Source organism: Emys orbicularis, chromosome 1 (genome assembly GCF_028017835.1).
Source record: "Emys orbicularis isolate rEmyOrb1 chromosome 1, rEmyOrb1.hap1, whole genome shotgun sequence".
NCBI lineage: Eukaryota > Metazoa > Chordata > Testudines > Emydidae > Emys > Emys orbicularis.
The window spans coordinates 272,543,126-272,570,390 of NC_088683.1; the positions used below are offsets into that span (position 1 = coordinate 272,543,126).

The following is a 27,265-nucleotide window of genomic DNA, read 5'->3' on the forward strand; positions in this document are numbered from 1 at the left end:
GATTGAAGGCCTTGAGAAAACCATTCACTGACTCTTATGAATCTGACCAACGTTGAAGTATCTGAGCAGTCCCTTTCTTCCACAAGTTTCATCTATTCAAATTTACTGCGGTCAGACTTTAGAAAGAAAGCACAACAAGGTATGTGCGGTGGTGGGATGCTGATATGCAGCTGGAGTTTCTGACACCGTTGAGTGGCTATGAGTGCTGATCATTTTTCTCATTATAATTTTATTCCAAGAACAGCCAAAATGTGCCAGATGATTTACAACCATATTAGAGGGCACAGTCCTTGCCCCAAGAGCTTACAGTCTGAACAACAGATTCCAAATAATATTCTGCATCTACAATTTGCCTCCTTGACTCACTTTGGCATGATCTTTGACCCTGAGCTCTCTTCCTCCCACCCTCCCTATGTGTATAGATGGCCTTCTTCATATTTCTTATATCTATCGCTACAGCACTTCCTCTGTGCCTTTATACCACCTTTATTTTAGAAATTCACTTTCGCTTTGATTAATAACCCTGCATAGTCTGTGGCCTTTCCATGTCGCAGGTCTTCAGACTAGCGAGTGCTGACCACCATCTAAAACATACAAAGAGACACTATATCACCACCACCAAACAGTGCCTCTGCCTTCCCATTTGCTTCAGGATTCAGGTCAAAATCACCATCTAGGGACTTGATCTAGTTTTTTTAACTGATTGTCTCTCATGACCATATTGTGGCCAAACATACTACAGTTGCATAGGGGAGTCCCCACCCTCCCAGCTAATCCCTTTGCGTGGATGCATTAGTGATCTCCATACCTTAGCTAAGGGCTGCAGGGGAGAGCAGGGACTGAATATTCAATCCCCCAACAAGAACATGTGCTGAGTGGATGGAGTGTTCCCTCTGCCTCCACAACATTCTGGCCAGCTGAAAGTAGGTAAGTAACGTGCACAAAATAGAGGTCTATAGGAAATTTGGGTATGTCTATGGTACAGGGCACGGCTACTGTGGTACAGCCGTACCACTGTAATGCCATAGTGTAGATGTTTGATGGAAGGGGTTTTTCTGTTTGTTGTAGCTAATCCATCTCTCTGAAAGGTGGTAGTTAGGTCAACAGAATAATTTTTCCATTGACCTTGCTGCATCTACAACGGGAGTTAAGTTGACATAATTATGGCACTGAGATTTTTCACTGCCCTGAGTGACATAGCTAGGTTGATCTAATTTTTAAGTGCAGACCAGGCCTTCCTTTCCCTTGGGTGCAAGGAAAGAATTGTGATCCTCCAAGTCACACTTCCTTCCCCCGGGTCCTGCTGGAATGGCAACAGTTATACCCCACCCCTCTACACAGGGCTGACCTTAACAGCTCACTCTATCTTCCAGGGTCTCCATTTCTTGCTGTTCTCTTCCATTATCCAGGAACAGACTGATTTCTGTCCCTTCACTGTATTGAGAGAGTCTAGTCCTCAACATCATCTGCCATTTACAATAGCTTTTTTATATTTTGCCACCTCATGAGTTCTGTTTACAAATCTCATCTGAATACATATGTTCTTATGTATGCCTCACAATTTCTAACCCCAATTTACCTTCCATTATTGGCTTTATGAATGAATGTTTTTATTTATTCACTACAAGTAACCCCATCATTGCTGTCTGTAATTTTTACCATATAGTGTCTTACATTATTTAACTAAGGAAAGTACTTTGGGATATGTTTTGTTTAAAAAAAAAAGAAAGAATAGAAAGCTCTGTTACAACCTAACATAATTAATAGTTTGGGAAGTTTTCAACAAGTGTAACATGGAAATTAGTTGTATTTTAAAGTGATTTTAATAGACTTTTGTGGATTGGAAATATCTGCTATTCAGACAAGTAGAAATAGAAAACTGAAGCAAAAACCTTTCTGTTCACTAGAGTAAGCAATTTTTGTCTTATTTTTCAACTGTTTTGAATACCATAGCAGAAGTTTGTCCACTATTAATGAGCAAAAGGCAGCTCTTCCTCTTCTTGTCATTCTCTCTCCAACCAGAGCAACCCAACAATAATTACAGAACTTAAACATGACGTTTCATGAGGGTTCTTCAACTGGGTTCACACACTACTTAATCCAAAATAGTTTGAACCACTTGACGCCCAGAAAACTCTCCAAAGCCCATTTGTTTGTTTCCCAGACAGTTTAGGAGATTGGTGGCAGGGGGAGAATGGAGATATCGGGTATGATGGGGGATTTGTTTATACTGGCATGTTGCACTGACTATACGGGCCAATTTCTAATATTGAGTTGGGCTGGTTAGTTTGACTGAATTTTGGTTGCTTGGTTGTTGTTGTTGGTGTGTTTTGTTTTTGTTGTTTGTATTGTATTTGAATGAAATAGTTTCTTCATTGTGATTTTTTTTGAGGGGGGTGGGGGTTATTTTTACTTAAGAGTTTCTTTAGTTCACCTACTAATAGAAACACTGTAAAGGAGAAATATTTAAAAATAAATCCTAAAGCATTGCATAGAGTGGAGAGGTACTACGGAGAGAGAAAGTCTGTGACATAAGTTCAAGTAAATCCATGGCAAGTTCTTCAAGAGGTGAGCTTTGACTTAGATCCAGAAATGAATGACATTTTGAGGATATAGTTGTGTTTCTTTGTATACATGAAAAGGCAGGTCACAGTGCTCAGCGTAAACTGAGACTTCAGAAGGTCAAATGAAAGGAATATGGAGTAACATAGGCAAGTGTGTGGCGAAGACTCACCAGCACGGCACCTCCTGCTGGTTGTCCAGGGAATTAGCTCTTTTCCAGCTCCAGAGCACCCTCTGCCAGCTGATGTCTCGCCCGCTGCTGGCCTCTGTGTCCCTCCCGGACCCCGGTGCCCCTCTACCTCGGGGTTCTGCCCTCTGAAGTACCTCCACAGTCTCTGGGTCTCCCCTCCCCAGGGAACCCCCAACCCTCTATCCCCACCTTGCCTCAGTGGCTACTGCCAGTCATCATCTAGCCCCCGCTCCCTGGGGTGGACTGCAGTCTGTAAACCACTCATCATCAGCAAGGGGGGTTGGACCAGCTGCCTCTGCCTATTCCTGGGCTACCCCTCTGCAGTCCTAGTACCCTTTTGTGGGCCCTTAACTCGGCCTGCATCCTGGGGCTTTGCTAGGCTGGAGCTCCCCAGCTCCCTCTGCCCTTCCCCAGCACTGCTCCACCCTAGGTACCCTCCTCAGCTTCCCAGGCAGCCAGGTCCCTCTCTCTCTTGGGAGCTAGAGAAAGTGTCTCTTAGTCTCTAGCCCTCAGCCTTCTTATAGAGCCAACTGTGGTCTGATTGGGGCGTGGCCCCACCTGTGGCTGCTTCCCCCAATCAGCCTAGCTTTTCCCCTGCCACAGCCCTCTTCCAGGGCTGTTTTAAGCCCTTCAGGGCAGGAGCGGGGTGACCACCCTGCTACAGCAAGTGATGAAACAAATGAGGATTTCAGTGGAGTCAAGGAAGTGGTGTCAGTTGGGAAAAATTGTAGAGGTGGCAATAAATGGATTGGAAGCCATTGAGATGTGAGGGAGAAGAACATTTAAGGCCCAAGTATCACACCAAGCTTACAGGAAAATGGGAGCTCTGAGTTGTGGTGAGCATCCTCATCTCTTCTTCTGTCTTTGAGATATTTATGTAAAGAAAACAGAAATATAGTCACAAGTTTCCATGATCTACACAGGCAGAGAAAGTGAAGCAAGAGCATTGGTAAAAGGAATTGAAAACTAATTACTGCTGAGCATCGTCACCAACGAAACTGTACTCAGTGGTTTCTTACTCTTTTTCTAGTGGACTATTACTGCTTCTACAAACAAAACTTGTTATTCATGCATCCTCTTAATAGCTGTGTTTTAAACTGGTGAACTTCTTTCTTTTCAGGAGAAAGCATTAGGAAAATATAGTAGATAGGAGACCTGGAGGCTGGAGAACAGAGATTGGGATATTGGGGGCTTTTAAATGAGCATTTTACTAACTAGTAACTGTATCAACATATGTAACATCTTCCTGTATAGCTAGTGTGTTATAGAGTCTTTTAAAGCACAATAATATCACATTACTTCAAATGCAGACAGTTTCCCTGATATATTTTTAATTAGAGAAACACTTTAGGTTATCTTCTAAATAAACATGATGTTTGTGTTACCAAAATGTTTAACTGTAACAGAATCCTGAGAAATAAGCATGAGCATATGAGGAGAGCTGTAATTACAGCAATTATGGAAAAGTAATTTACTGGCTGTATAAATTGAACAGCTTTGAAACAGAGTGGATCAACCATAAAAAGAAACTCAATATAGAAAATAAATATTTTGGGAGCTAGTAAATGGCTGCTATGCACACAAGCAAAATGTAAATTTTTTGCCTAAAGTGCATATATTTTCATTTTGGAGACCCTTATAAATATAAGCGTGTGGTGTGTGTGTGTGTTTTTTTAAAAGACCTAGAGCTATAGGAATGATGAAGCCTTATGCGTATATGTCACTTCCCATCTGGTAGATACACAGGGCTTACCAAAGAAACTAATGCATTTTAACTGAGTTGTACTTGTGCACAACAAATCAAACCTTATAGGATAATTTTGGATCAGATAAACTTTTTTAGATAATTAAAATGCAACCAATGAAAAAAGATTTCAGAGTCTGAAATCTTGTTATCTGGAAATGGTCGTGATTCAACCCCCTCTCCCAGAGCTGATTACACTTCAGGTTCAAATAAACAGATCTAGATATAAATTTTGTAGCACTAGCCTATCAAACAGGAACCATATTTCAGCATCTAAATATCCTATTTGTTGTGAACATATCAGTATTAAGTAGATTGTGTTTATATGTCAGAGCAAACCAACACTCATGAAAATACACCTGGAAATAATGCACCTAAAAATAATAATTCACAAGAAAGCGCCTCTAGAAATGTGATGCTCTGATTACCTATTGCCACCTGCCTACAGTTAGTGATTATAGTATTTGCATTGGTCTATGACGAATAGCATCTGTTATTACTGATGGCCATATACTATAATCAAGCTGAACCACATGTTTCATTCCTTTGTACTAAGTCACAGCATTTAACCATATTATCACAACACCATGCCATTATAAGGCAGTCAGTAGTAAACTATGGAGTCCTTGAATGAGTGCCTATTTAAAAATCTTATAGGCTTTTGAAGCTGTGCTACATAAGAAACTTCCACCTACACTTTGGGAAGAGGGAGGGAGATAAAAGATGCCTAGCTATGGGTAAAATGCTACTGAAAGCTACAAAAAGCTGAGCCAATACCAGTGCAGGAAAGAAACTGCTTTTAAAAAAATCTTACTGGTCTAACAGCTTCTTCTGATATGAAGCACTCCTGCTTTAGCCATTTTGATTTAAATGGTTGTTTTAGGTTGTGCAAAGAAACGTATCCTTAGTATGCTGAAATTTGGCCAAGTGTTGGCCAAAAGATAGATGTGGAAAATTTCAAAATAGCAGAATTTGCTCCCAAGTGAAAATGAAATATCAAGATTTTTAAAAAAAAAGACTTCCCCCCCCTCTAGATGTGAGGGGGAAAAGCTGATATCAGAAAAATTACTTTGCTTTGGTCAACCATGAGACAGAAACAGCTTGACCAATTTTATTTTGGAAATAAATTCCTTTCTTTGTAGAGACTTTGAATATCAGTGGGATCAGATTCTCATCTGATGTAAGTTAGCATTATTTCATTGCTACAATATGATTTATACCAACTGAAGATCTGACCCCATGTTTCATTGGGGGGAATGTATTGATATATTATATAAACCCCTAATAAATATGTGGGTTTGCTTACAATGAAAATCCTAATATACCTAAATATTGCAGTGTTAAAGAGATTGATGTAAGAAAGTGGTAAAAGACAAAATTACTATAGTTGCAACTACTGAAATATGAATAAAGCAAACACATTTTGACCTTGGGAGGCAGGCCAGTCCTCGCTTACAGACAGGCCCCCAACCTGAAGCAAATACTCACCAGCAACTACACACCACACCACAGAAACACTAACCCAGGAACCAATCCCTGTAACAAACCTCGTTGCCTACTCTGTCCCCATATCTACTCTAGCAACACCATCAGAGGACCCAACCACATCAGCCATACCATCAGGGACTCATTCACCTGCACATCTACTAATGTGATATATGCCATCATGTGCCAGCAATGGTCCTCTGCCATTTACATTGGCCAAACCAGACTGTCTCTACGTAAAAGAATAAATGGACACAAATCAGACATCAGGAATGGTAACATACAAAAGCCAGTAGGAGAACACTTCAATCTTCCTGGACATTCTATAACAGATTTAAAAGTAGCCATACTTGAACAAAAAAATTTCAGAAACAGACTTCAAAGAGAAGCTGCAGGACTAAAATTCATTTCAAATTTAACACCATTAATTTGGGCTTGAATAGGGACTGGGAGTGGCTGGCTCACTACAAAAGCAACTTTACCTCTCCTGGAATTGACACCTCCTCATCAATTATTGGGAGTGGACCACATCCACCCTGATTGAATTGGCCCTTCAACACTGGTTCTCCACTTGTGAGGTAACTCCCTTCTCTTCATGTGTCAGTATAATAATGCCTGCATCTGTACTTTTCACTCCATGCATCTGAAGAAGTGGGTTTTTTACCCATGAAAGGTTATGCCCAAATAAATGTTAGGCTTTAAGGTGCCACCGGTCTCCTCGTTGTTTTTGTGGATACAGACGAAAATGGCTATCCCCGATACTCTATTACTCAGTTACAGTTACCATGTTAGCTCAGAGCAGCATTTGACCCTGTATTTCTTAACACAAAACTAAGGACAACTGAAATGTTTAGTATAACAAACCATCACATTCCATTACTTCTACTGTGTCAAACCAGATTCATATTTATTTAGTCAAATTTCTAAAATATGCCGATAAGTACACTAAGACAATTAAAATAGTCCAGTGCCAAAAAAGACCTTCCCCATCCATATGCTCCCATGCCTGACAGCATACCGTCTCCAAACACATCAGCCTTGCAGCAAAACACGGAGTATAGCTTTGGGACAAAGATCTAATTATTGCATCAAAATATTTTCCAGCAGAGACAGGAGTATTTGCACAACATACAGAATTTTCTGAAAATTTTAGGTAATGTGAAATTTATCAAAAAAGTAAGGCAGCCAAATTTTGGTGCATGTGGGGATACGCTTATCGAGCGAAAGAGATAGAGTAGTGCTCTTGTGTCCAAGTAAAATGTTACCCTACATTAAATGCAAACAGTATGGCAAGTTTATTTATTTGTAGTGATTACTTATCCCTCCCCAATGGAGTGCTGCTGACAAAATTTCCATGAAATACCATAGTAGTATTTCAAAGAAATACTTTCTATTGCTCAAAACTGTGCTTATTTCACTCTAGGTATTATATCCATTTGTCTAAAGTTGGGCCCAACGTGCTCCTTTATATATTCCTGGCAGGGGCGCTGGAATAGGGGGGCCACAGGACAATGGCCCTCCCACTTTGGAAAGTGGACGGGCAACTTTTCATTATGGGCCCGGCCCCCTGCCCCTCCTCTTCTGCCCCAGGCCTCTTCCCCTGGCCAGGCCGGAAGCTGGAGCCTGGCCTGAGTAAGAGTGCCTCGGGGAGCCTGGGCAGCTGTGGGGAGCCCTGAACCCTCCACCTGCCCGGGGTGGGGGGACCCTGAGAGCAGTCCCTAGCCTGTGTCTCCGCCCGCCCCCCCCCCCCCGCTCCCCACCCAGGGCAGATGGAAGGTCCACGGTTCCCCACAGCTGCCCGGATAGCTCTTGCCATGGCCAAGCTGCGGTTCTTTGGCCCCCAAGGCCCTCAGGTCATGTCAGAAGCTGGAACCAGGTCAGGTTAAGAGGTGTGCAGGCTGCTGTGGGAGCCACAGACCCTCCACCTGCCCTCGGCGGGGGAACCAGGGGTTGAGGACATGGGCCTCTCCACCCTGGGCAGGTGGAGGAGCCTGGTCTCCGGATTGGCTGAAGGCGGGGACTTTGGGAAAGAGGAGGGACAAGGTCCCCTCTCCCCCTTTTAAGAAGAATCAATTGCCCCTGAAATTCCTGGTACAGGTAAAATGAGTCAAAGTACTATCACCTCATAAAACCGTAGTAGTTTAGAATTCCCCATTCCCCAAAATTTCACACACACTTAAAACCATTTCTCCCCATAACACATTTACTCCTTAGATTAACCAAAGGAAACAACTAAGTACATAGATCATTAACCTGTTAGACTGAGAAGGGAATGGTGTTTACAAACTGGTTTGGTTAACTAGATCCCCACTATATATTAGAAATGGGTAAATTCTACAAAGATTGGAATTGTTGGAAGCTGGGATTTTGGTTTGGCCATTTACAGCTAAACACCAATCCAAAACTAGATTTTGGTTCAAAATCAAATTATGCTTGTATGTGCTATCTATAAACAGTTTCCACTCAGGATTATAACTCCTCTCTTTGTCCTGCAGTTCATCTATTGAGAGAAATGGAAGGATTTTATAAAACAGCATTATAGGAGGTTGCTGCTGCTGCAGTAGCAGCATATATTTTCGGTTTAAGACATTTTGAATTCGGGGAATCCTCTTTTATAGGCTTTTCAGTTAAGGAAAGAGTTGTTTCATTTTGTAACTGGGATACTGGGAGTGCGGATAGACTAAACCTTCTTGTCTAATGCCTGCTCTAGGGATGCCCCTGTTTAATATGGTTCAATGGCTTTAATTTAATGAAAACAGCAGTTTTTTCCCCCCCATAAACCTTCCATCACTTCAGAAAGGAGAAAAACATATGGAATATAATATGAGTGAATCATGTGTTATTAACTATATCTCCTATTAAATATAACTACATGGCAGTAACTTTTTTGACATCTGAATAACTTATTACTTATGAGATCACTTCTTTTACTGAACGTCAAATTCTTCTGAAGTGATGATATACAGAGCAATCTGTAACTGAAAGAAGTTCTGCTTATTGGATTCCTCAGAGAGTTTAGATATGGGCAAGGAAGAGTGCAGCTTAATAATGCCTGAATCATGCAGACTTAGGGTAATAAATAATGAACTTATTCTCTCATTTCTAATGATGTTTTATGTAAAGCCCCAGAGCTTACTCATAACTTTTTGAAGGGCAGTGCCACAACAGCTTCTCCAACACCTCCGCTGCACTGAAACTCAGAGTAGTTGGCCATTCTATGCAGCACTCTCTAAGCTGAGCTGCTGAGTGATAACCAGTCATTTCACTTCAGTGTAAGATGATAGGAAGAGGTGGGCAGTGAGGAAAAGAGTTTGAATTCAAAGCCCACCATTTTGCTTTTAGGGTTCCCTTCTAGAGTTGTGGAGTATTAGTGTTAAACACTCATATTGCATTAGCACCCAAATACTCTTATTAAAATAAGGGCCCCATTGTGCTAGTTGCTATACACACAGTGACATGGTTCCTGCCCCTCTACTTTATTCCAAATGTTGACAAGCATTTTTGTGTGGACTTGAAAAGGACATCCAGCAAAAATCTGTTGCTTAATCACATATTTCCATTTAAACAAGAACAGATTTATAAAACAATCTGAATTAGTTTTAAAATAAATTATACTGAAGTAGGGGGAATGCAGATTGCACAAGACTGCTGAGCTCCTGCACTGTTAATGATATCCCTGCCTCACTGATGCGGACACAGGGGCAACATGAGGACAAACACATGGATGGATTTTAAGTGGCAGGCTGCAACTTTTATTAAACACTCACACAGGGGAGGGGCAAACCCATCACACATAATCTCCAACACCAGGCATTTAATTGGTTCTAGGAGGAGTTTACAGGGCTCCTTACCAGACAACCCGTAACTCAGAGTAAGCTCTTCTCAGCCTATGCCCCAGGACTCAGTTCTCTCTGAGTCCTAACACCTACCCCCTGTGCAAAGGGGACAGAGGTTGCAGAATGGTGAGGACCTCAGCCCATGAGGGCCACAAGGTCTCACCCTTTCCCATGAGCCCAAGGCTCATCAAAATCCCAGGTCTTTTACCTCTGGGAACTGTTTATTTCACCCTTTTAAACTCCCTGGAAACTGGCCACAAGTTGTGACAAACAACTCAGCCAAGTACCTCAGTTAGGTACCAAGCACATTCCTACTTAACTTACTGGGGTTTGAAGGTGCCACAAGAAAGGTGAAAAATTCCCTGGTCCTCTGCCAATTGGCTCATAGGAGAAAAAATTCCTTCCTAACCCCCAAATGGATGCTAGATAGACCTGCAACATCTGTCTGACTGGAATCCCATTCCTAGTTCAGGGTAGGTAGGGCAGAATGGAACCAAAAGAGGCTCCACATGGACCCCCATTCCAGGTTAAATCCTGGGAGCTGGGGAATGCTGGCAAATGGGTGCCAGAGACTTCAAGGAGGAAAAGAGCTACCTAGAGTCCCTCAGTGAATGTCTTCCGACCTCACTGCTGGAACTGTTCCCTTTCACCAACAGCCCCACTGAGTTCCCCCACCCATTGAAGCATGTGGGGGGCATTTCTCCCACCATTCCAGAGAGGTACCAAGATGTGATAAATGTCAACAAAAATATGGCCCCAATGGATTTACATTAAAAATAGGACCTCAAATGCCAGGAAACCAGGGCTGTTCCCATCCATAATTTTTTTCTGCTTATTAACATGTGCAACAGCAGAAGCAATTTTTCTACTGATAGTCACATTGGATTCACAGTCTTTTCCCCATAGTGCAGTCGGGATGTAGATGAGCTGCATAAGCTGTGCATTACAGGAAATGAACAAAACACACACACACAAACAAAACCAGGAAGCTTTTTTTTAGGTTCCTTTTCCCATTTCTTCCTCAGTAAACTTCTGATATGAGCTCAGGTTCCACATGCCCGCCTACAAGTATTCCAGCTGCTTGTACAGCTAAGGCTCTGCTTGTTTACTGAAATATTATCTGCAGGGTAAAGGAAACTGTAGAGGATTACTATCAGAATTACAGTATGCATTTTTCATGATTGAAAGAGGAGCACAGATATCATGGTGATGAGCTAGTATAAAAACCAGATAGGAAGATTTGAATCATTTCTAGCAGCTTAAAAGGGAAGTATTTATCCCTGTGCTTTACAGTGCACAAACAGACAGAGTACAGAGTCTAAGTCCTGTGGGTTTCTGTAAGCAATAAATAAAAGTGGTTTTAAGTTTTCACTGCCGATCACTAAAAGCTTCCATTTGGAAAGAATAGTTATGTTTCTGATGTAGAGTTTCATTTACAGAAAATGGGTTACCTGAACTGAGATTTCATGCAAAACTTCCTTCTGTAGGTCTCATAAGGTGAGGATCTTTGCCACATCAACACCACGAAAAATACAAGAGAGATTCTTCAAACACAATCACCAGAGCAGTCAGCAACAGCACAGACCCACCGCACCGGCAGTCACTCAAATAATTTATAGCAAACTGACTTTGTACTGTACCCCACTATGAAGGTTCTGGGCTGCTGCAGACTGCAAAGGTACCCCCTTGGGAAGCTGTTTTAAATTAGAGCATGTCCTGGCTGCTCCAATTTATGAGGAGGTCTGTCTTGGTCCCCAGAGCAGCCCAAAGTCTTGAAGACAGAAAGGTGTTTCATAGCCACCTCTGTCCCTCCTGGGATATACCTTCTAGTCCAGAGGTGTCCAGGGTAAACTGCGGCACACGGGACCGTCCTATCCAGCCCGGCTCTTAAGCTCCCGGCTGGGGAGGCTAGCCCCCCGGCCTCTCCCCTGCTGTCCCCCCTCCCCTGTGGCCACGCCGCCGCGCAGGCAGCGCTGTGGGCAGCGGGGCTGCGCGCTCCTGCAGGGCAGCGTGTCTGGCTCCGGTCGAGCGGCACAGCTGCCAGTCCTGCTGCTCTGAGTGGCATGGTAAGGGGGCCGGGGCATTGGATAAGGGGCAGGAGGTCCTGGGGGGCAGTCAGGGGACAGGAGACCCGGGGAAGGGGGGATAAGTATGGGAGTCCTGGAAGGCCTGTCAGGGGGCAGGGGTGTGGATAGGGGTTGGGGCAGTCAGGGAACAGGGAGCAGGGGGGGTTGGATAGGGGGTGGGGTCCCAGGGGAGCGGTTAGGGTTGGGAGGTCCCGGGAGGGGGTGGTCAGGGGACAAGGAGCAGTGGGGGGGGGGGTTGGATGGGTCGGGGGTTTTGAGGGGGGCAGTCAGGGGACGGGAAGTGGGAGGGGGCGGGGGCCACGCTGTTTGGGGAGGCACAGCCTTCCCTACCCGTCCCTCCATACAAGTTTGCAACCCCGATGTGGCCCTCGGGCCAAAAACTTTGCCCACTGCTGTTCTAGTCTGTGCTTCCAGGACAGCAACACACCTTGATCTCTAAGCAAACTTCATTGACAATAGCAGGAACTTCTCTGTGCACGGAGAGAAGGATGTAGTCATGAGTGTATACCCTAGTCCATTCGACATAATTAAAAATACAATCTGCCCTTCTGACAGAGACTGTTTGACACCCCTGATCTAATCTATGTAATCTAGCTAATGTGTTATTCTGGATGACAATTGGACAGACCCTGGTGCAGTTTTATTACTTTGTCTTTTGGTATTTCATCTGTCAGACCTAATGCATGAAAGTTTGGGCAATCTTGCTAACTGGCACATCATGGAAATCAAACTTCCTTAAAGCAAGTATTTGAAAAGCTATGTGACTGATACACTTTAAAGTGACCTCTTAGGCCCTATATCCTTTCCCTGTCATTTAGACAAACAGAAAATAGAATTTATTTCATCAGTTAGTCATGGCTACAACTTCTTGTCCCTTACTAAATCCTTTCTCAGGAAAAATCTCCCATTGAGTTTCATAGGATTTCTGTTGGAGTAAAAAAGGCAAGATTTGGCTCTTATTTTGTAATTCTTTAAAAAAATAACACGCAATAAAATGTTGCATAAAAAGGATACAGCTTAAGGTGACACAAGCAGAAAAAAATTAATAAAATGCTGCAGCTGCATCCCTTTTTACTAATTTTCAGTGTCTATAAAATTCCAGAACGCATCAGATGTTTCGGGGATGCTATCCGAATCTTCCAATCTTTTAAAGTAGATGTAGGATTTATTGCAGCTATATAAATGTGATTTCTGCCTTAACTTTTGTATTTATAAGCTAGATGGAACATGTGACATCCTCTTGTCAGAGAGCCCAATTCCTTTCTTCATTTGTAGAATTTTGGTGTCAGAATGTTGGCAATCAAAATAGCTGTGGGATATTACTAGCAATTACTGCCCTATCCACAAAAGGTGCCCTGTTGGTCACAAATGCATTGGAGAGTTTTCTCCAACCATCAAAATTTGCAAGATCTTGCAACATGAAAACTAGTAGAAGAGCAAAGCTGGCTTTTTGTGTATGAATATGCACTAACATTTGGGACGTCTGCCTAAGCAGAGACTGTTAATGCACAAAATTATTTTTTTCCTAGTGCATGGTTCCTAACATTAACAACTGGCATAAAAACTGCTCATGCATTCTTTTCAATCTTTCATAGTTCAGCGGGTGCTGTAAAATGCTGCTGTTCATTTTAATTCAGTGAGTAGAAGTTTTGTTGTGTTTAGCACTAAGGGAATTGCATGTGCTATTAGAAAGCATCCGACAGCCATCTGGCAGAGGCAACTCACTGCATTACGATCCCACAAAAAGAAAGGGTTAAGAAGTTTCATCTTCAGCAAAGCTCTCAAGGATCTTGCAAAGTGGGATAAAACAGAATACGTTTTCCAAATATCGCTCTCTCCCCTCACCTACCCACCTACCTCACTGAGAGAGAGAGAGAGAGAGAGAGAATCCAGTTTCAAGTCCTAAAAAGCTTTACTTTCAGCTCTTCGCTTTCATGAGTGTCTACATTAATTACAACTTCATTTTCAATCTAAAAGCGGTATTATTTTAAAATGATAAAAACACTAAATATTTTTCATTTGGGCAATAAAGAGGAGTGCATTTCCAACCAATTCACATCAATTTGTTGGAGAAGATGAGGCTCTTAGGCTTTGTCTTTGGCTCTTCATCCAGCCTCTTCCAGGTAATGTTCAACCCTGGAAACCATTTAGCTATTTCTAAACCTTTCTTCCCACCAGTGTCTTTAGCTTCTGCCATGCCTTTTTTTTTTTAAGGGGTTGGTGAACCTTGTGGAATTCAAGATTTTGAAATGTTGCCAATCTGGTTTTGGGAGCTTGCTGAACTATCAGATTCCTGCCCCCCACCTTCTCCACCCCACAATTTAACTCCATTTGTGATTGTGGCGATTGCTGGGTTTTTTAGTCAAGTAATTAAATTTAAAATTAAGGACATTTTCCATTTTAAGTGAAGTTTCAATTATGTATTAAGGAAATAACTCTAAATCTCTCCGCCTGAACAAAATTTTCGGGTTACCACAAGTCCTGAGTAACAGGTGGTACATACTTGCACTGCTCCAGGGATGGGACCAGCAGCAGTCATAATTTGGTCCGTGATTCCTCTCTTGCTCCAAAGGGTAAAAATCTGTGCTAGATCTTTACCAAGTGCATATTACTTCCCCTTCCACTCTATTTTAACTTGTCTGGCTGGTAAGTTGACTTCTCCCACTCTTCATCCCTGCCTGCCTATTCCCCAGTCATCTGCACAAGTGGGGTAGTAGTGATCCTATAGAGGCTACATTCTCTACCATGCTGTTTCCCATGATGCAATTGGGCAGTCCAAGGGAGTAAAGGGACATATCTTAGAAACCTCCCTTCCTAGCGTGGTTGCATATTGTGAGTCATGATCTTGTCCTATGTAAAAAAATCAGACTGGCAGAAGTGGCTCCCATCTATTATTTATTCATTAGATTCTCCCTCTAGTCTTTATTATTGTCATCATCATCCTTTCAGTATTGTTTTTTCATTCTGCCTACTCTCTACTCCATTTTCACCACCACCCCCGACTTTTTATGCCATCTCGCCTAAGTAGAGTGATCAGATGTCCCAATTTTACAGGGACAGTGCCGATTTTGGGGGCTTTTTCTTATATAGGCACCTATTGCCCCCCCACCCCCGTCCCAATTTTTCAAACTTGCCCTCTGGTCACCCTACTCCTAAGTGGAATGCACATTCAACAGTTTGCAAGTCAGAGCCTAACTTTCCATCTCACACCATCCAGTTCAGTTTAAAATGAGGAAAAATGTGTTTGCTCAGGGTATTGTCTCTCTAAATTCACGAGGCAGAATTTCTTTTCTTTTGTCACACTCAGAAGTTTTGTCTTTTGCTTTAGGACCACTGTTTTCTAGCAATCTAGTTTAGACATCTGTAGAACGATAAAAGCTCATTAGAGGTTGAAATATCTACCTATTTTTTTTGCCTTGCCACACTATTATTTGCTTTGTCTAACTCATAATAATGTCCTTACACTAAACAATATCAAATGCACTTTTCTTCTAAACCATTTTTTTGGTTCAGTGTTACCCTTTTGAGATCTGGGGCCCTTTATTTGTACCTTAATTCTGGCTGGTTGTTAGGGAGACTTGTTTTTTGGTAAGCACACTCCCCTAAAGGTTTAAGCGAATTAAATTGGAATCACACATTTCCTTAAATGATGGTTTTCCACCCTGTTCCTTCTAAGATTCTGATTGTGAACTTGATATTTTTTCATTCTACATATTGGAAAGGCAGAAGTCAACACATATCAAGTTGCAGTGGGGGAGATCTATGTTGGATATTAGGAAAACTGTATCACTAGGAGGGTGGTGAAGCACTGGAATGGGTTACCTAAGGAGGTGGTGGAATCTCCATCCTTAGAGGTTTTTAAGGCCCGGCTTGACAAAGCCCTGGCTGGGATGATTTAGGTGGGGTTGGACTTGCTTTGGGCTGGGGGTTGGACTAGATCATAAAATCACAGAATATGAGGGTTAGAAGGGACCTCAGGAGATCATCTAGTCTAACCCCCTGCTCAAAGCAGGACTGATCCCAGACAGATTTTTACCCCAGTTCCCTAAATGGCCCCCTCAAGGATTGAATTCACAACCTTGGGTTTAGCAGGCCAATGCTCAAACCACTGAGCTATCCCTCCCCGTGGAACTTCCTGAGGTTTCTTCCAACCCTAATCTTCTATGATTTTAATGCAAAGCATTGAACTAATAGTTTATTTGCCGCAACTGTAACTTTTAAAAGCTCTTTCCCCTTACGGTATTGGAATTAAGAAATGCCAGAGTTGTAGGTGTATCCATCCTGTCAAGTGCTCAGGTGCTCAGCCCGCAAGCACATCGTTAATACACACTTTTTCTCTCACTTTCATGTTCATCTTATCACATCCTCAACCAAAACTTTTTCAACATGCTTTGCATATCCTCTAATAATTCAGTTCAGAAACCTTAGCATCACACAACACCTTTATATACTTAATAAGAACAGCTCTGGGGCGGAACAGTAATTTCTTACTACAAGCCAGAAACTTTGATTAAAAAGTGAGAGGAGATTCAATTACTGCTTGACTTAAAGCTCTATTTTCCACGCTGGTAAATGCTGATGGTAGTATTTTTCTGGACTCTTCACGAAGCGCCACAGATATTTCCTATCATCTCCTTGTTTCATCAATTATTTAAACCCCTCTTACCTATGAACAGATTCCACTCCGTGTCCAAATCGGCCTGATTTGCTAGGCAGCCCTTCATTACGTTGAGGCAGTAGTTGTTGCAAGGTTTCACAGTGGGAAGTCCTCTGCAGTAAGGGCAGTATAACATCTTCATTAGTGCACGGATGCACCCTGGGGTTGGACTGACCTGTGGAGTTTAAGGGTGGTAGAAAAGAAAAAGGAGGAAGTCAATTTCCTATCCCATGAGATACTATGTAGCTGAGATGCTCCTCAGGCAGTGGATACAGAAAGGACAGTTTGTGACAGGAGCTTAACCCTTACTAATTCCCTCCTGTGTGACTAATCAATTACTGCCAATTATCTTAATTTGGCACAGACATCAGTGATTTCCAAGAACATAGATGTCAACATTCCCATTTTGACGTCAGTGTAATTCAGCCCCAGATCTCCTGCACAGTGTCTACACGAATATAAAGAAAAACAAAGGGAAATCCAAAGAATAAGTGGGAAGGTAAGGGAAAGATTCTAACATGAAGGATCACAATGGGAGGCATATTCAGATTTGTTCAGGTGTAAATGGGATATCAGACTGTCTTTTCAGAACTACATTGCTTTCTCCAAATGCCACTTTAAATGCCAAACTCAGATTTTTTTGGCATTATCTCAAGCAACCAAAAAAAAAGCTTGGAAGGGCAGTTGTGACCCTAAGAGCAGCCAGTGCCAGAGGGCAAGGCACTCCCTGGTATCTAGCAGCAAGTCTCAGCTGACCTGACTAGCTCAGTGAACCCCAACTCAACTGATCTCAGGATATTTATTTAAAAGGTGACTTTTAATATATCATTGGAAAACTAGTAACTCACTGATCATTAACATTCTTGTGTGATTCATGTACCGTTAACATATAAAGAATTACAGATATGTGCTGGAAATATGTTCCAGGGCTTCAGGCGCCCTGCCCTAGACAAAGGGATGTGGTTCTGCCTGCTTGAATGTGTCTCCAATGTGAATTGAACAAAGAGAGACAATGGAAGTATATTTACATAAAAGGTAAAAAAAAAGCCATCAACTAGCAAGTGGGGAGATAGCTTCTTAACTATCATGATGGGGGTGGGGGGAGGAGACTGTAAAAATTAACATGGCATCAGCTCTCTAGTGTACACAGCTAGCTGAGCCCCCAAGAAGGACTTCCTGACATTGAAAACAAAGATAAACTTTGAGAATAAAAGCAGAGAAACATCATAATTAGCATAACCATCCTTCACCTGAGGAGACAAAGAACCCAAGCACTTTGGCTCTGTGTTGGATCCTGGCTAAGGACTGACCAGCCATGCTGGAAGAATTACTGTGGTGAAAAAACTACTTTGAACAAAAGACTCTAGTTTGTAAAGTTAGGTTTCAGTCTTGGAAGTGCATTGTTACTTTTGTATGTTTGAAACCGTTTCTATCCCAATTCCTCTACCTGGTATCACTTAAATATCTGTTCTTTGTTAGTAAACTTATTCTTGTTTTATTACACAAGCACTTCAGTGCAGTATTTCAAACTGAGGAGTAAAATCCTCAGCCAAACTAACAGGCTGGTACTGTGCACTGTCTCTTTCAAGGAGTAGCAAACTTGACAAGTTTCTGTGAGTGCTACAGTGAGAGGGATCGAGCACTGCAGAGGAGACTGTTTTGGAGAGACTCAGGTCTGGAAGGGCTGTTGGTGTCACCCTTCAAGGAGTAACCAGGCTGGTGGAAACCAGGGTGAAGTCACTGTGCTGTGAGCAGGGGTCTGCTGTCAGGGCTCTGAGCCAAAGCTGCACAAAACAGAGCCACCCAAGGTTCCAGGCCAGGTGGTGACAACCCCTTCTGGTCTGAAAGAAACCCCACTGCATCACAACAGCACAGCATCCTCTTGATGTAACTTAATTAATGTACCTGGCATAACACAGTAGGATTATTCATATTGGGCCTTATCCAAAACTCATTGAAATAACTGGAAAGACTTCCATTGATTTCAATGAACTTTGGATCAGACCCATTACTACCAGAGGTGATTGTCTAAATTAAGTAATGTTTCTTTGCTATATATACTATTAATTACTAATTTGCACTGGAAATTGGTGTTAATTGTTTGTTGAGGGTGGAAGAGAAGATGGAGAAATGTATTTTGTAAGAAGATTTGTGTATAATATCTAAATAACTGAGAGACCTTATTTTTGAAATCCCCATCTCCCCACCCTCCTATTTCTCTGACTAGTGTTTTGGTTTTGTTTTGTTTTTTTGTTTTACATTATATCTGCCATTACAATGTAACTCTTCAGGGCAGGCACTATGTCTACCTCTATGTTCAGAAAGTGCTTAGCACATTTTGGGCACTATTACAATAAAAAAAGAATAATGATTCCTTGTCACAATGGATTAAAACATATATTTCCCCAGGCAATGGTGACCAGCACAGGGACATGGCAGAAATCCATCCTGCTCTCTGCTTTTCAGAATGTTTGAAGAGAGCACAGTAATGAACTTGCGATTATTAAAACCATAGAAAAAGTCTGATTTTCTCTTATCCCTGATGTTAAAACACTGATTTTTGAAGGACTGCTGAGTGTATGTTTAAATGAGACTTTTACATGACACTTTTACATTAATAGGGTTCTGCTAAAAATCATAGTAGATGCTGCTGAGTATGTTCAAAAGTGGCTTTTCAATCATTTATAACTTTATTTTTAATTTTTAATCCTCCAAACCTAGCAAGAGCACTAATCCCCAGTGAGAGGTCTGTTCAGAGCAAGTTTCAGCTGTTTTGGCTATAATTCTATTCAAGAGAATATAGTTAGATTCCCCATACACACACTGTGGATAAACTTTTATGGTTCCTCTAGGGTCATGAAAAAAGGTTGAGGGAATTTTGCTCAAACTTTCTAAAATCTGAGACACAGACCAAACATAGAAAATTTCATTTTAGAAAATGATTTTTTTCAGAAATGTTATGAGCATGTGAAATCAGGCACTTATCCTTGGAAACTGGTATTGCAACCATAAATAATTTGCTTGCCACTGGCCATCTCTATTTTATGTATTTTCAAAGCTCTCTTCTTCATCCTCATCTTCAAAAACAGACTCTCCCATGTGGTAATTCTTGTCTGCAGACCAGTTTCAGTCAACAAAAGATCATTCTTTCCATTCAGAATTATTCAAAACCTGAATGGGCTTATGGGAACTTTTGGATTTTCTTTTTACCAGTCCTGTTGTAACTGATATTGATGGAGAAGGAGGCAGAGGGGATTTTTAAAATGATTTCTTTAAATTGGCCCTAAGCCAAAGCAGAGAAATTTACATACGTTTGGGTTTAGAAATAACCAGTTATTGTGTAAATCATACCCTCTCAATCATATTGCGTGGGTTTGCATAACTGAGAAATAACCATACAGTTGAGTCAGTAATTATACCACATCCCTGTATTTAATATGACAATTCCATTTCAATATAAGTATACTCAAACCACAGCACATCTCAACATTACCCCTCTGAGCCTTGATTGTGCCTAGTAGATGTAGGACGCATTACATTTCTGCTTGCAGCCAAGCGTTTTATTTCATTTTGTGAGCTTTTTTGACAACCTTAACTTTAGATAAATGTGTATTTTTATAGGCATACAAAAAATATAAAGTAAAATTCCTGAAGGCCTCATTACTGAACACTTGTCTTTCCCCCCTCAGCAATTCTAGATTGAATATTATTTCATCCAGAAGTGACACAGATTGTGTGAGTGACTTTCAAATATACATAACTGAAGAAAAAACCTACTTGGGTAAAAGCCATTAAACTGTACTCTCCTGTATGCCACCACATTTGCAATGTGTCTTACTTTGTTATGTACTTGACCTGCTTTTAAAGCAAAAGGCTGTGGCACTGTCAAGTACATAAATCTAAATCAATCTTCCCAAGAAAAAACTTAGTACACTTTTGTTAAAGACATCTAGTCACGTTAAACACACACACATACATGTACATACATTTCTCTTTCTCTCTACGCTGGCATTTATGGACGATTTCTGACTTGAGTATTTGGTAGTCTTGATACCCCATCTGGAACTTTAAATGTGCCATCAGGCTATAATTAATACTTCAAAAGCAATGTTTTTCAAACCTTATTCAAGTGCAAAGAAGCAGATTATAGGAAACAATATATAGGTCCATATCCTTCTCTTGCTACATAATATCGTGAAGGACAGAAAAAATGGTTGCTCACCTTCTGGTAACTGTTGTTCTTCGAGATGCATTGTTCATGTCCATTCCAATCAGGTGCGTGTGCGCCGCATGCACGATAGCTGGAAGATTTTTCCCCTAGCAGTATCCGTAGGGTCGGCCTGGGTGCCCCCTGGAGTCGCACCTTCATGGTGTCCAATATAGGGCCCAGCCAACCCGACGACCCCTCAATTCCTTCTTGCCTGCTATTCTGACAGAGGGATAGGAGGGAGGGTATTGGAATGGACATGAGCAACACATCTCGAAGAACAACAATTATGAGAAGGTGAGTAACCATTTTTTCTTCTTCGAGTGCTTGTTCATGTCAATTTCAATCAAGTGAACCACAAGTTCAGGATGTGGGGTCGGAGTTGTCCACTGATTGGAGTACCGCTCTACCAAAGGCTGCGTTGTCTCTGGCCTGCTGGGTGATCGCATAGTGCGTGATGAAAGTGTGTATGGAGGACCATGTCGCTGTGCTGCATATTTCCTGGGTCGGAATCTGAGCCAGGAATGCCGTTGAAGAGGCCTGCACCCTAGTGGAGTGCGCAATGATCAGAGGGGCAGGCACCCCTGCCAGATTGTAGCACTCTCGGATTCATAACGTGATCCATGACGAGATCCGTTGAGAAGAGACAGGAAGCCCTTTCATTCTGTCCACCACAGCCACGAATAACTGGATGGATTTTCGGAATGGTTTCATTCTCTCGACGTAGAAGGCTAGCGCTCTGCGGACATCCAATGAATGAAGGCTCTGTTTCCTGCTGCTTGAGTGCGGCTTTGGATAGAACATGGGAAGGAAAATGTCCTGGTTGATGTGAAACAGGGAGACAACTTTCGGAAGGAAAGCTGGATATGGCCTAAGCTGAACCTTGTCCTTATAGAACACCGTGTAAAGGGGCTCTGATGTTAGGGCCTTGAGCTCAGACACCGTTCTAGCTGAGGTTATCGCTACCAGAAACACCACCTAGTATGAGAGGTACAGCAGGGAGCAGGTTGCTAGTGGTTCGAAGGGTGAACCCATCAGTTTGGAAAGGACCGGATTGAGGTCCTAGGATGGGACTGGGTGTCAAGACATGTGGATATAGCCTGTCGAGACCTTTCAGGAAACAGCTGACAATAGGGTTAGTAAAAACCAAGCGGCCCTCTGTGCCTGGATGGAAGGCAGAAATGGCGGCAAGGTGAACACTTATTGATGACATGGACAGCCCTGCTGCTTGATATGAAGAAGGTTGTCCAATATAAGCGGAATAGTGGCGAGAGTCGGGGAGGAACAGTGTTGCGCCAACCAGATTGAAAATCTCTTCCACTTGGCAAGGTAGGTAGCTGTGGTGGAGGGTTTCCTACTGCCAAGGAAGACTTGTCTAACCTGGTCAGAGCAGGAAAGCTCCATCGGGTTCAGCCATGGAGCGTCCACGCCTTGAGGTGCAGTGACTCGAGGTTTGGTTGCTGGAGACGGCCATGATCCTGAGTTAATAGGTCCAGGAAGAGTGGCACGGTGACTGGAGCTTCCACGGACATTTCCAGGAGTGATGTGTACCAGTGTTGGTGGGGCCAGGCTGGAGCTATCAATATCATCAAAGCTTGTTCCCTCTGAATCTTGGGGAGTACCTTGTGAACGAGCGGAATGGGCGGAAAAGCGTATAGTAGATGACCTCCCCATGAGAGAAGGAATGTGTCCTCTCTGAAACCCAGGCTGTGATTCAGGAAGGAGCAAAACTGCTGGCACTTCCTGTTGCATTGTATGGCAAACAAATCTATTTGGGGAAAGCCCCTCCAATGGAAGATTGAGTTTGCAACGTCTGGGCATAGAGACCACTCGTGGCAGTGAAATGACCTGCTGAGCTAGTCCGCCAACTCGTTCTGTACCCCAGGAAGGTACGATGCTTGCAGGTGTCTACATAGAAGTCCCACAGCATGAGGGCTTCCTGGCACAGGGGAGAGGAGCGTGCACCCCCGTTTGTTGATATAAAACATTGCCATGCTGTTGTCTGTCATAACTGATACACATCTCCCTGTTAAGTGGGCTCGGAAAGTCTGGCATGCCAGGCGTACCGCTCTCAGCTCTCTGTCGTTGATGTGGAGGGTGAGTTCCGCCCGAGACCAGAGGCCTTGAGTCCTAAGGTTCCCCATATGTGCTCCCCAGCCCAAGGCTGACGCATCCGTCACTAGTGAGAGAGACGGCTGTGGACTGGTGAAGGAGAGCCCCGCCCATACCACCTGTGGGTCGAGCCACCACAGGAAGGAATCGAGGACAGGACAAAGCAGGGACACAATCCTGTCCAAGCTGTCCCAGACTGGCCAATACACTGATGCTAACCACGACTGAAGGGTTAAAAGTCTGAGTCTGGAATACCGTATCACCTGTGCCTGCAGCCTGCACAGGAATGTGGCCATGACTGCCATGCACTTGGTGAACTCTCGAGGTGCCACTGACAGACCGAACGGGAAGACTGTGAACTGGTAGTGGTTGTTGCTCACCACAAACCTGAGGTTATTTTCTGTGGGGCACAGTTATTGCTATATGAAAGTATGTGTCCTTCAAATTGAGGGCGGCATACCAGTCCCCTGGATCCAAGGAAAGGATGATAGAGGCCAAGGAGACCATACGGAACTTGAGTTTCTTCATGAACTTGTTGAGTGGAGGTCTAGAATGGGCCTTAGCCCACCTTTGGCTTTTTGTATTGGGAAATACCAGAAATAAAAGCCCTTGCCCTGGTGCTCCTGAGGAACCTCTTCCACTGCCCCTAGTGAGAGGAGCGAGTGCACCTCTGGATAAGGATTTGCTCATGAGAAGGGTCCCTGAGGGATGGGGAAGTGGGGTGGAAGGAAGGGAGGGCAGGGAATTGGAGGGAGTATCCCCTTTCTACCATGTGTAGCATGCAACAGTCTGATGTAATACGGGCCCACACAGGGTAGAAAGGGGAAAGTCGTGATGAGAAGGTAAGGCGGGGTGAATCCAGTTTTTGAGCTGGTGTGCCATCCTCGTGCACACTTTTGTTTAAACATTTAAACATACACTTTCAAAAGGCCTATTTCTGGTCCGCAGAAGGCTAGGTCTGGCCAGAGCCCTGGCCTGAGGATGGGTACAGCCTCTTCCTGCTGCTCCTATTCCTCCTCTGGGAACTGTCCTGTTGGTTTTGCTGGTAAAACCGTGGAGGAGGTTGTGGTGGTGGTGGGCCTGTGTGGTGGGGGTGTGTATGCCCAGGGACTTGAGGATGGCCCTCAAGTCTTTTAAACTGTGCAGTATCCTGTCTGTCTTTTCAGAGAACAGGGCCGGACCTTCAAAGGGTAGGTCTTGAATGGTTTGTTGGACTTCATGAGGTAGTCCAGAAACCTGGAGCCAAGACCTCCTTCTCATGCCCACCCCTGGAGCCGTGGTTCAGGCATCCACGTCATCAAGTGCTGCCTGCAAGGAGGCCCTAGAAATGAGTTTGCCTTCCTCCACCAAGGCAGTAAATTCAATGCGGAAGTCTGGTGGTAGCAGCTTGGCCATCGCTCTGTAGGTGTTAAAGGAGTATCTACTAATGATGACCTGTTGGTTTGCAATGCGGAGCTGCAGACCACCGATGGAGTAAATTTTCTTGCCGAACAAGTCTACCTTTCTCACCTCACGGTTTTTAGGGGAGGGTCCCTGAAACCCCTGGCATTCCCTTTGGTTTGTCGCATCCACCACCAAGGAGTCGGGTGGAGAATGAGTGAAGAGATGCTTGTACCCCTTTGAGGGGACAAAATAGCATGTGTCGTACCTCTTCTCTGTAGGGGGCAAAGAGGCCGGAGTCTGCCACAAATTTTTATGGTTTTAATGAGTGGCAGCGCAATACACAAGGGCCCAGAGGAGGCAAGGATGTCCATGGGGTCGGCATCCTCTACCACTTCCTTTTCCTGGATTCCAAGGTTCTGGGCCACCCTGCGCAGCAACTGTTGCAGGACCCTACTATCCTCCAAGGCCATGGCCATTGAAGTGCCTGCAACGGCCTCATCTTGGGAGGATGAGAGCACCAACACGTGGCCTTGGTCACTGCCCTTGGCGCCGAGAGGGTCACCTTGTTCATGGGGCCGGTGAGCCAATGGTGCCGAGGTTGCCGGTGCCACGATGACCAGTCCCGCGGTTGCCAGTGCTGAGATCGGAACGGCAGGCGGAGGCACAGGTGTTGTCGCCGGAGATAGCCTGTGTTAGGATATAGATATTCAGGCCTGTCTGCAAAGGCCTATACTTTAAGCATTTAGGTGTATTCTTATCACTTAGCTAGTTATAGAGAATCAAAATCAGTCTGCCTGTTTATAGGCCTTCTCTCACTATGATAGTCTAAGGCCTTGTTCTTAGGGTAAGGCCTTTGGCTAAACAGAAGGGGCAGCCATAAGCTGGGAAGCAACAGTCACCAGTCACACTGAAATAAGGCAGTTTTGGGCTGTTAAAAAGGTGATCCAATCTATCATCTCCAAAGAAAGAGAAGAGCCTAGAAGATTTAAAGAAAACTTAGTTTGATAGCATCCTGTCTGGCAAGAACTCACTTATCAATAGCTGGGGTGTGAAATCCTCATTTCTTTGTTGTTCTTTCACTGTAGTCCCCACTTCCCTATTGTTTGTCTGTATAATATCGGTCTGGTTCTGTGACTGTTTGTCTGCTATATAATTAATTTTGTTGGGTGTAAACAAATTGGTTAGATAATCATGTTACAATATGTTAGGATTGATTAGTTAAATTTCAGTAAAATAATTGGTTAAGGTATAGCTAAGCAGAACTCAAGTTTTACTATATAGTCTGCAGTCAATCAGGAATTAAAAGCGGGGGGGAACTGGAATCATGTTTTGCTAAGGGGGCGGGGATGGGAACAGGGAAAAGGAACAGGGACACAGGCAAGGCTCTGTGGTGTCAGAGCTGGAAGGGGGACACTGAGGAAGGAAATTGCAATCATTGCTTGATGGAAGTTCACCTCAATAAACATTGAATTGTTTGCACCTCTGACTTCGGGTATTGTTGCTCTCTGTTCATGCGAGAAGGACCAGGGAAGTGAGAGGGTGAAGGAATAAGCCCTCTAACAGCCCCGGTGCCAGCTGCTGCGGGGTGGCAAAGGATGCTGACATGACTGACACAGAGCTGGATCTCAATGCCTGGCTCTGACCCTGGGCCTGATGGTAAGCCCAGGGAGTCCAAAAGGGCCACTGAGCTGGTCGTTGCCATTGAGGTGGCCACGGCGCTGGAGGAGGCTGGCGGTGTCGCCTGGATCTAGCCCTCCTGCTGCTGGACCTATCTGAGCGATAGGACTCTGCCTCAAACTCAGAGGTCTTAAAAAAAAAAGAAGACCATGGAGGAGCGGTGCTGGATGGTGCCGAGCCTCTGAGGACTGGTGCGGTTCCCCCACATGGGCAGCTGGAGCCGGGGAGTGGTGCACCAGAGATGGGGAGCAGCATGAGATCATTGCCGGCTTACCCATAGATGGAATAGGTGGCCGGGTTATCACTGGTGCCTCGTCCCTCCAAAGGTCTCCAGAGTGGAGGGGAGTTGAATGTCCTGGCCATGACAGCCAGAAGTGGGCTGGGCAGGAGTTGATGAACCCCTGGGAGCCGCTGGGCCTAAAGTAGCCTGGGTGGGCTGAGGTCTCCCTGCTGCTGGCTCCTTAGGCTTAGGATGGGGAAAGTGCCCTCTTTCCTGCCTCTTTTTTCTTCTGGGGTACTGGGGATAAAAATCAGAGCCTGCCAGAAGTCTTATGTTCGGCACCGTGTCGGTGCCGGGAGTCCTTGGCCTCCTTTCTTGGTGCTGGCTCATGTGCTGTTGGCACTGGTGCGCTGCACACCAAGGAGGAGGCACTTGGCACGGGCTCCGCCGACCCGGGGTCGGACTGCGGGTGGAGGGCTGCCTCCATGAGGATAATTCTGAGTCTTTGCTCATGATTCTTAAGGGTCCTTGGTCGAAACCCTTTGCAAATGCGGCACTTGTCCTTTTGGTGACTCTCACCAACACACTTCAAGCAAGAAGTATGCGGGTCACTCTTTGGCATAAGTTTGCTGCAGTCTTCACAAGATTTGAACCCCAGAGACCAAGGCATGCCCAGGTGTCGGGGGAGAAACGGGGTGGGGGGGAACACCCCCATAATGGAAACTTAGACAAACGACTACTAACACTACTACTACTACTAACTAAGAAAAACTAACTATATACAAATCATGATGGGACACTGCTAAAGGCGCTTGCAGAAGTAAGAGTGAGGGAAGTTCCAGCTAGCCATCACTGGCGGTAAGAAGGAACTGAGGGGGGGTCAGGTTGGCTGGGCCCTATACTGGACGCCATGAAGGTGTGACCCCAGGGAGCGCCCAGGCCGACCCTACGGAGGCTACTAGGGGAAAAAATCTTCCAGCTGTCATGTACGTGGACATGAACAAGCACTCAAAGAAGTTACCATAATATATAAAGACTCTGTCATCCCTGAAAATTTGCTGCCATCTCCCCTCCATCAAGTGATGCTAATGAAGTACATAAAGCG

General features: G+C 44.0%; 1 protein-coding gene across 1 annotated transcript in view; it reads right to left on the bottom strand.

Moving 5' to 3' along the window:
* The window catches only part of GPC6 (glypican 6), a 1,130,045-nt gene that overhangs the window by 235,119 nt on the left and 867,661 nt on the right, over positions 1–27,265 (bottom strand). Inside the window, exon 4 of the mRNA XM_065417255.1 lies at positions 16,571–16,736. Coding sequence (XP_065273327.1) covers positions 16,571–16,736 — 166 coding nt within the window. The remainder of the gene's footprint in view (positions 1–16,570; positions 16,737–27,265) is intronic.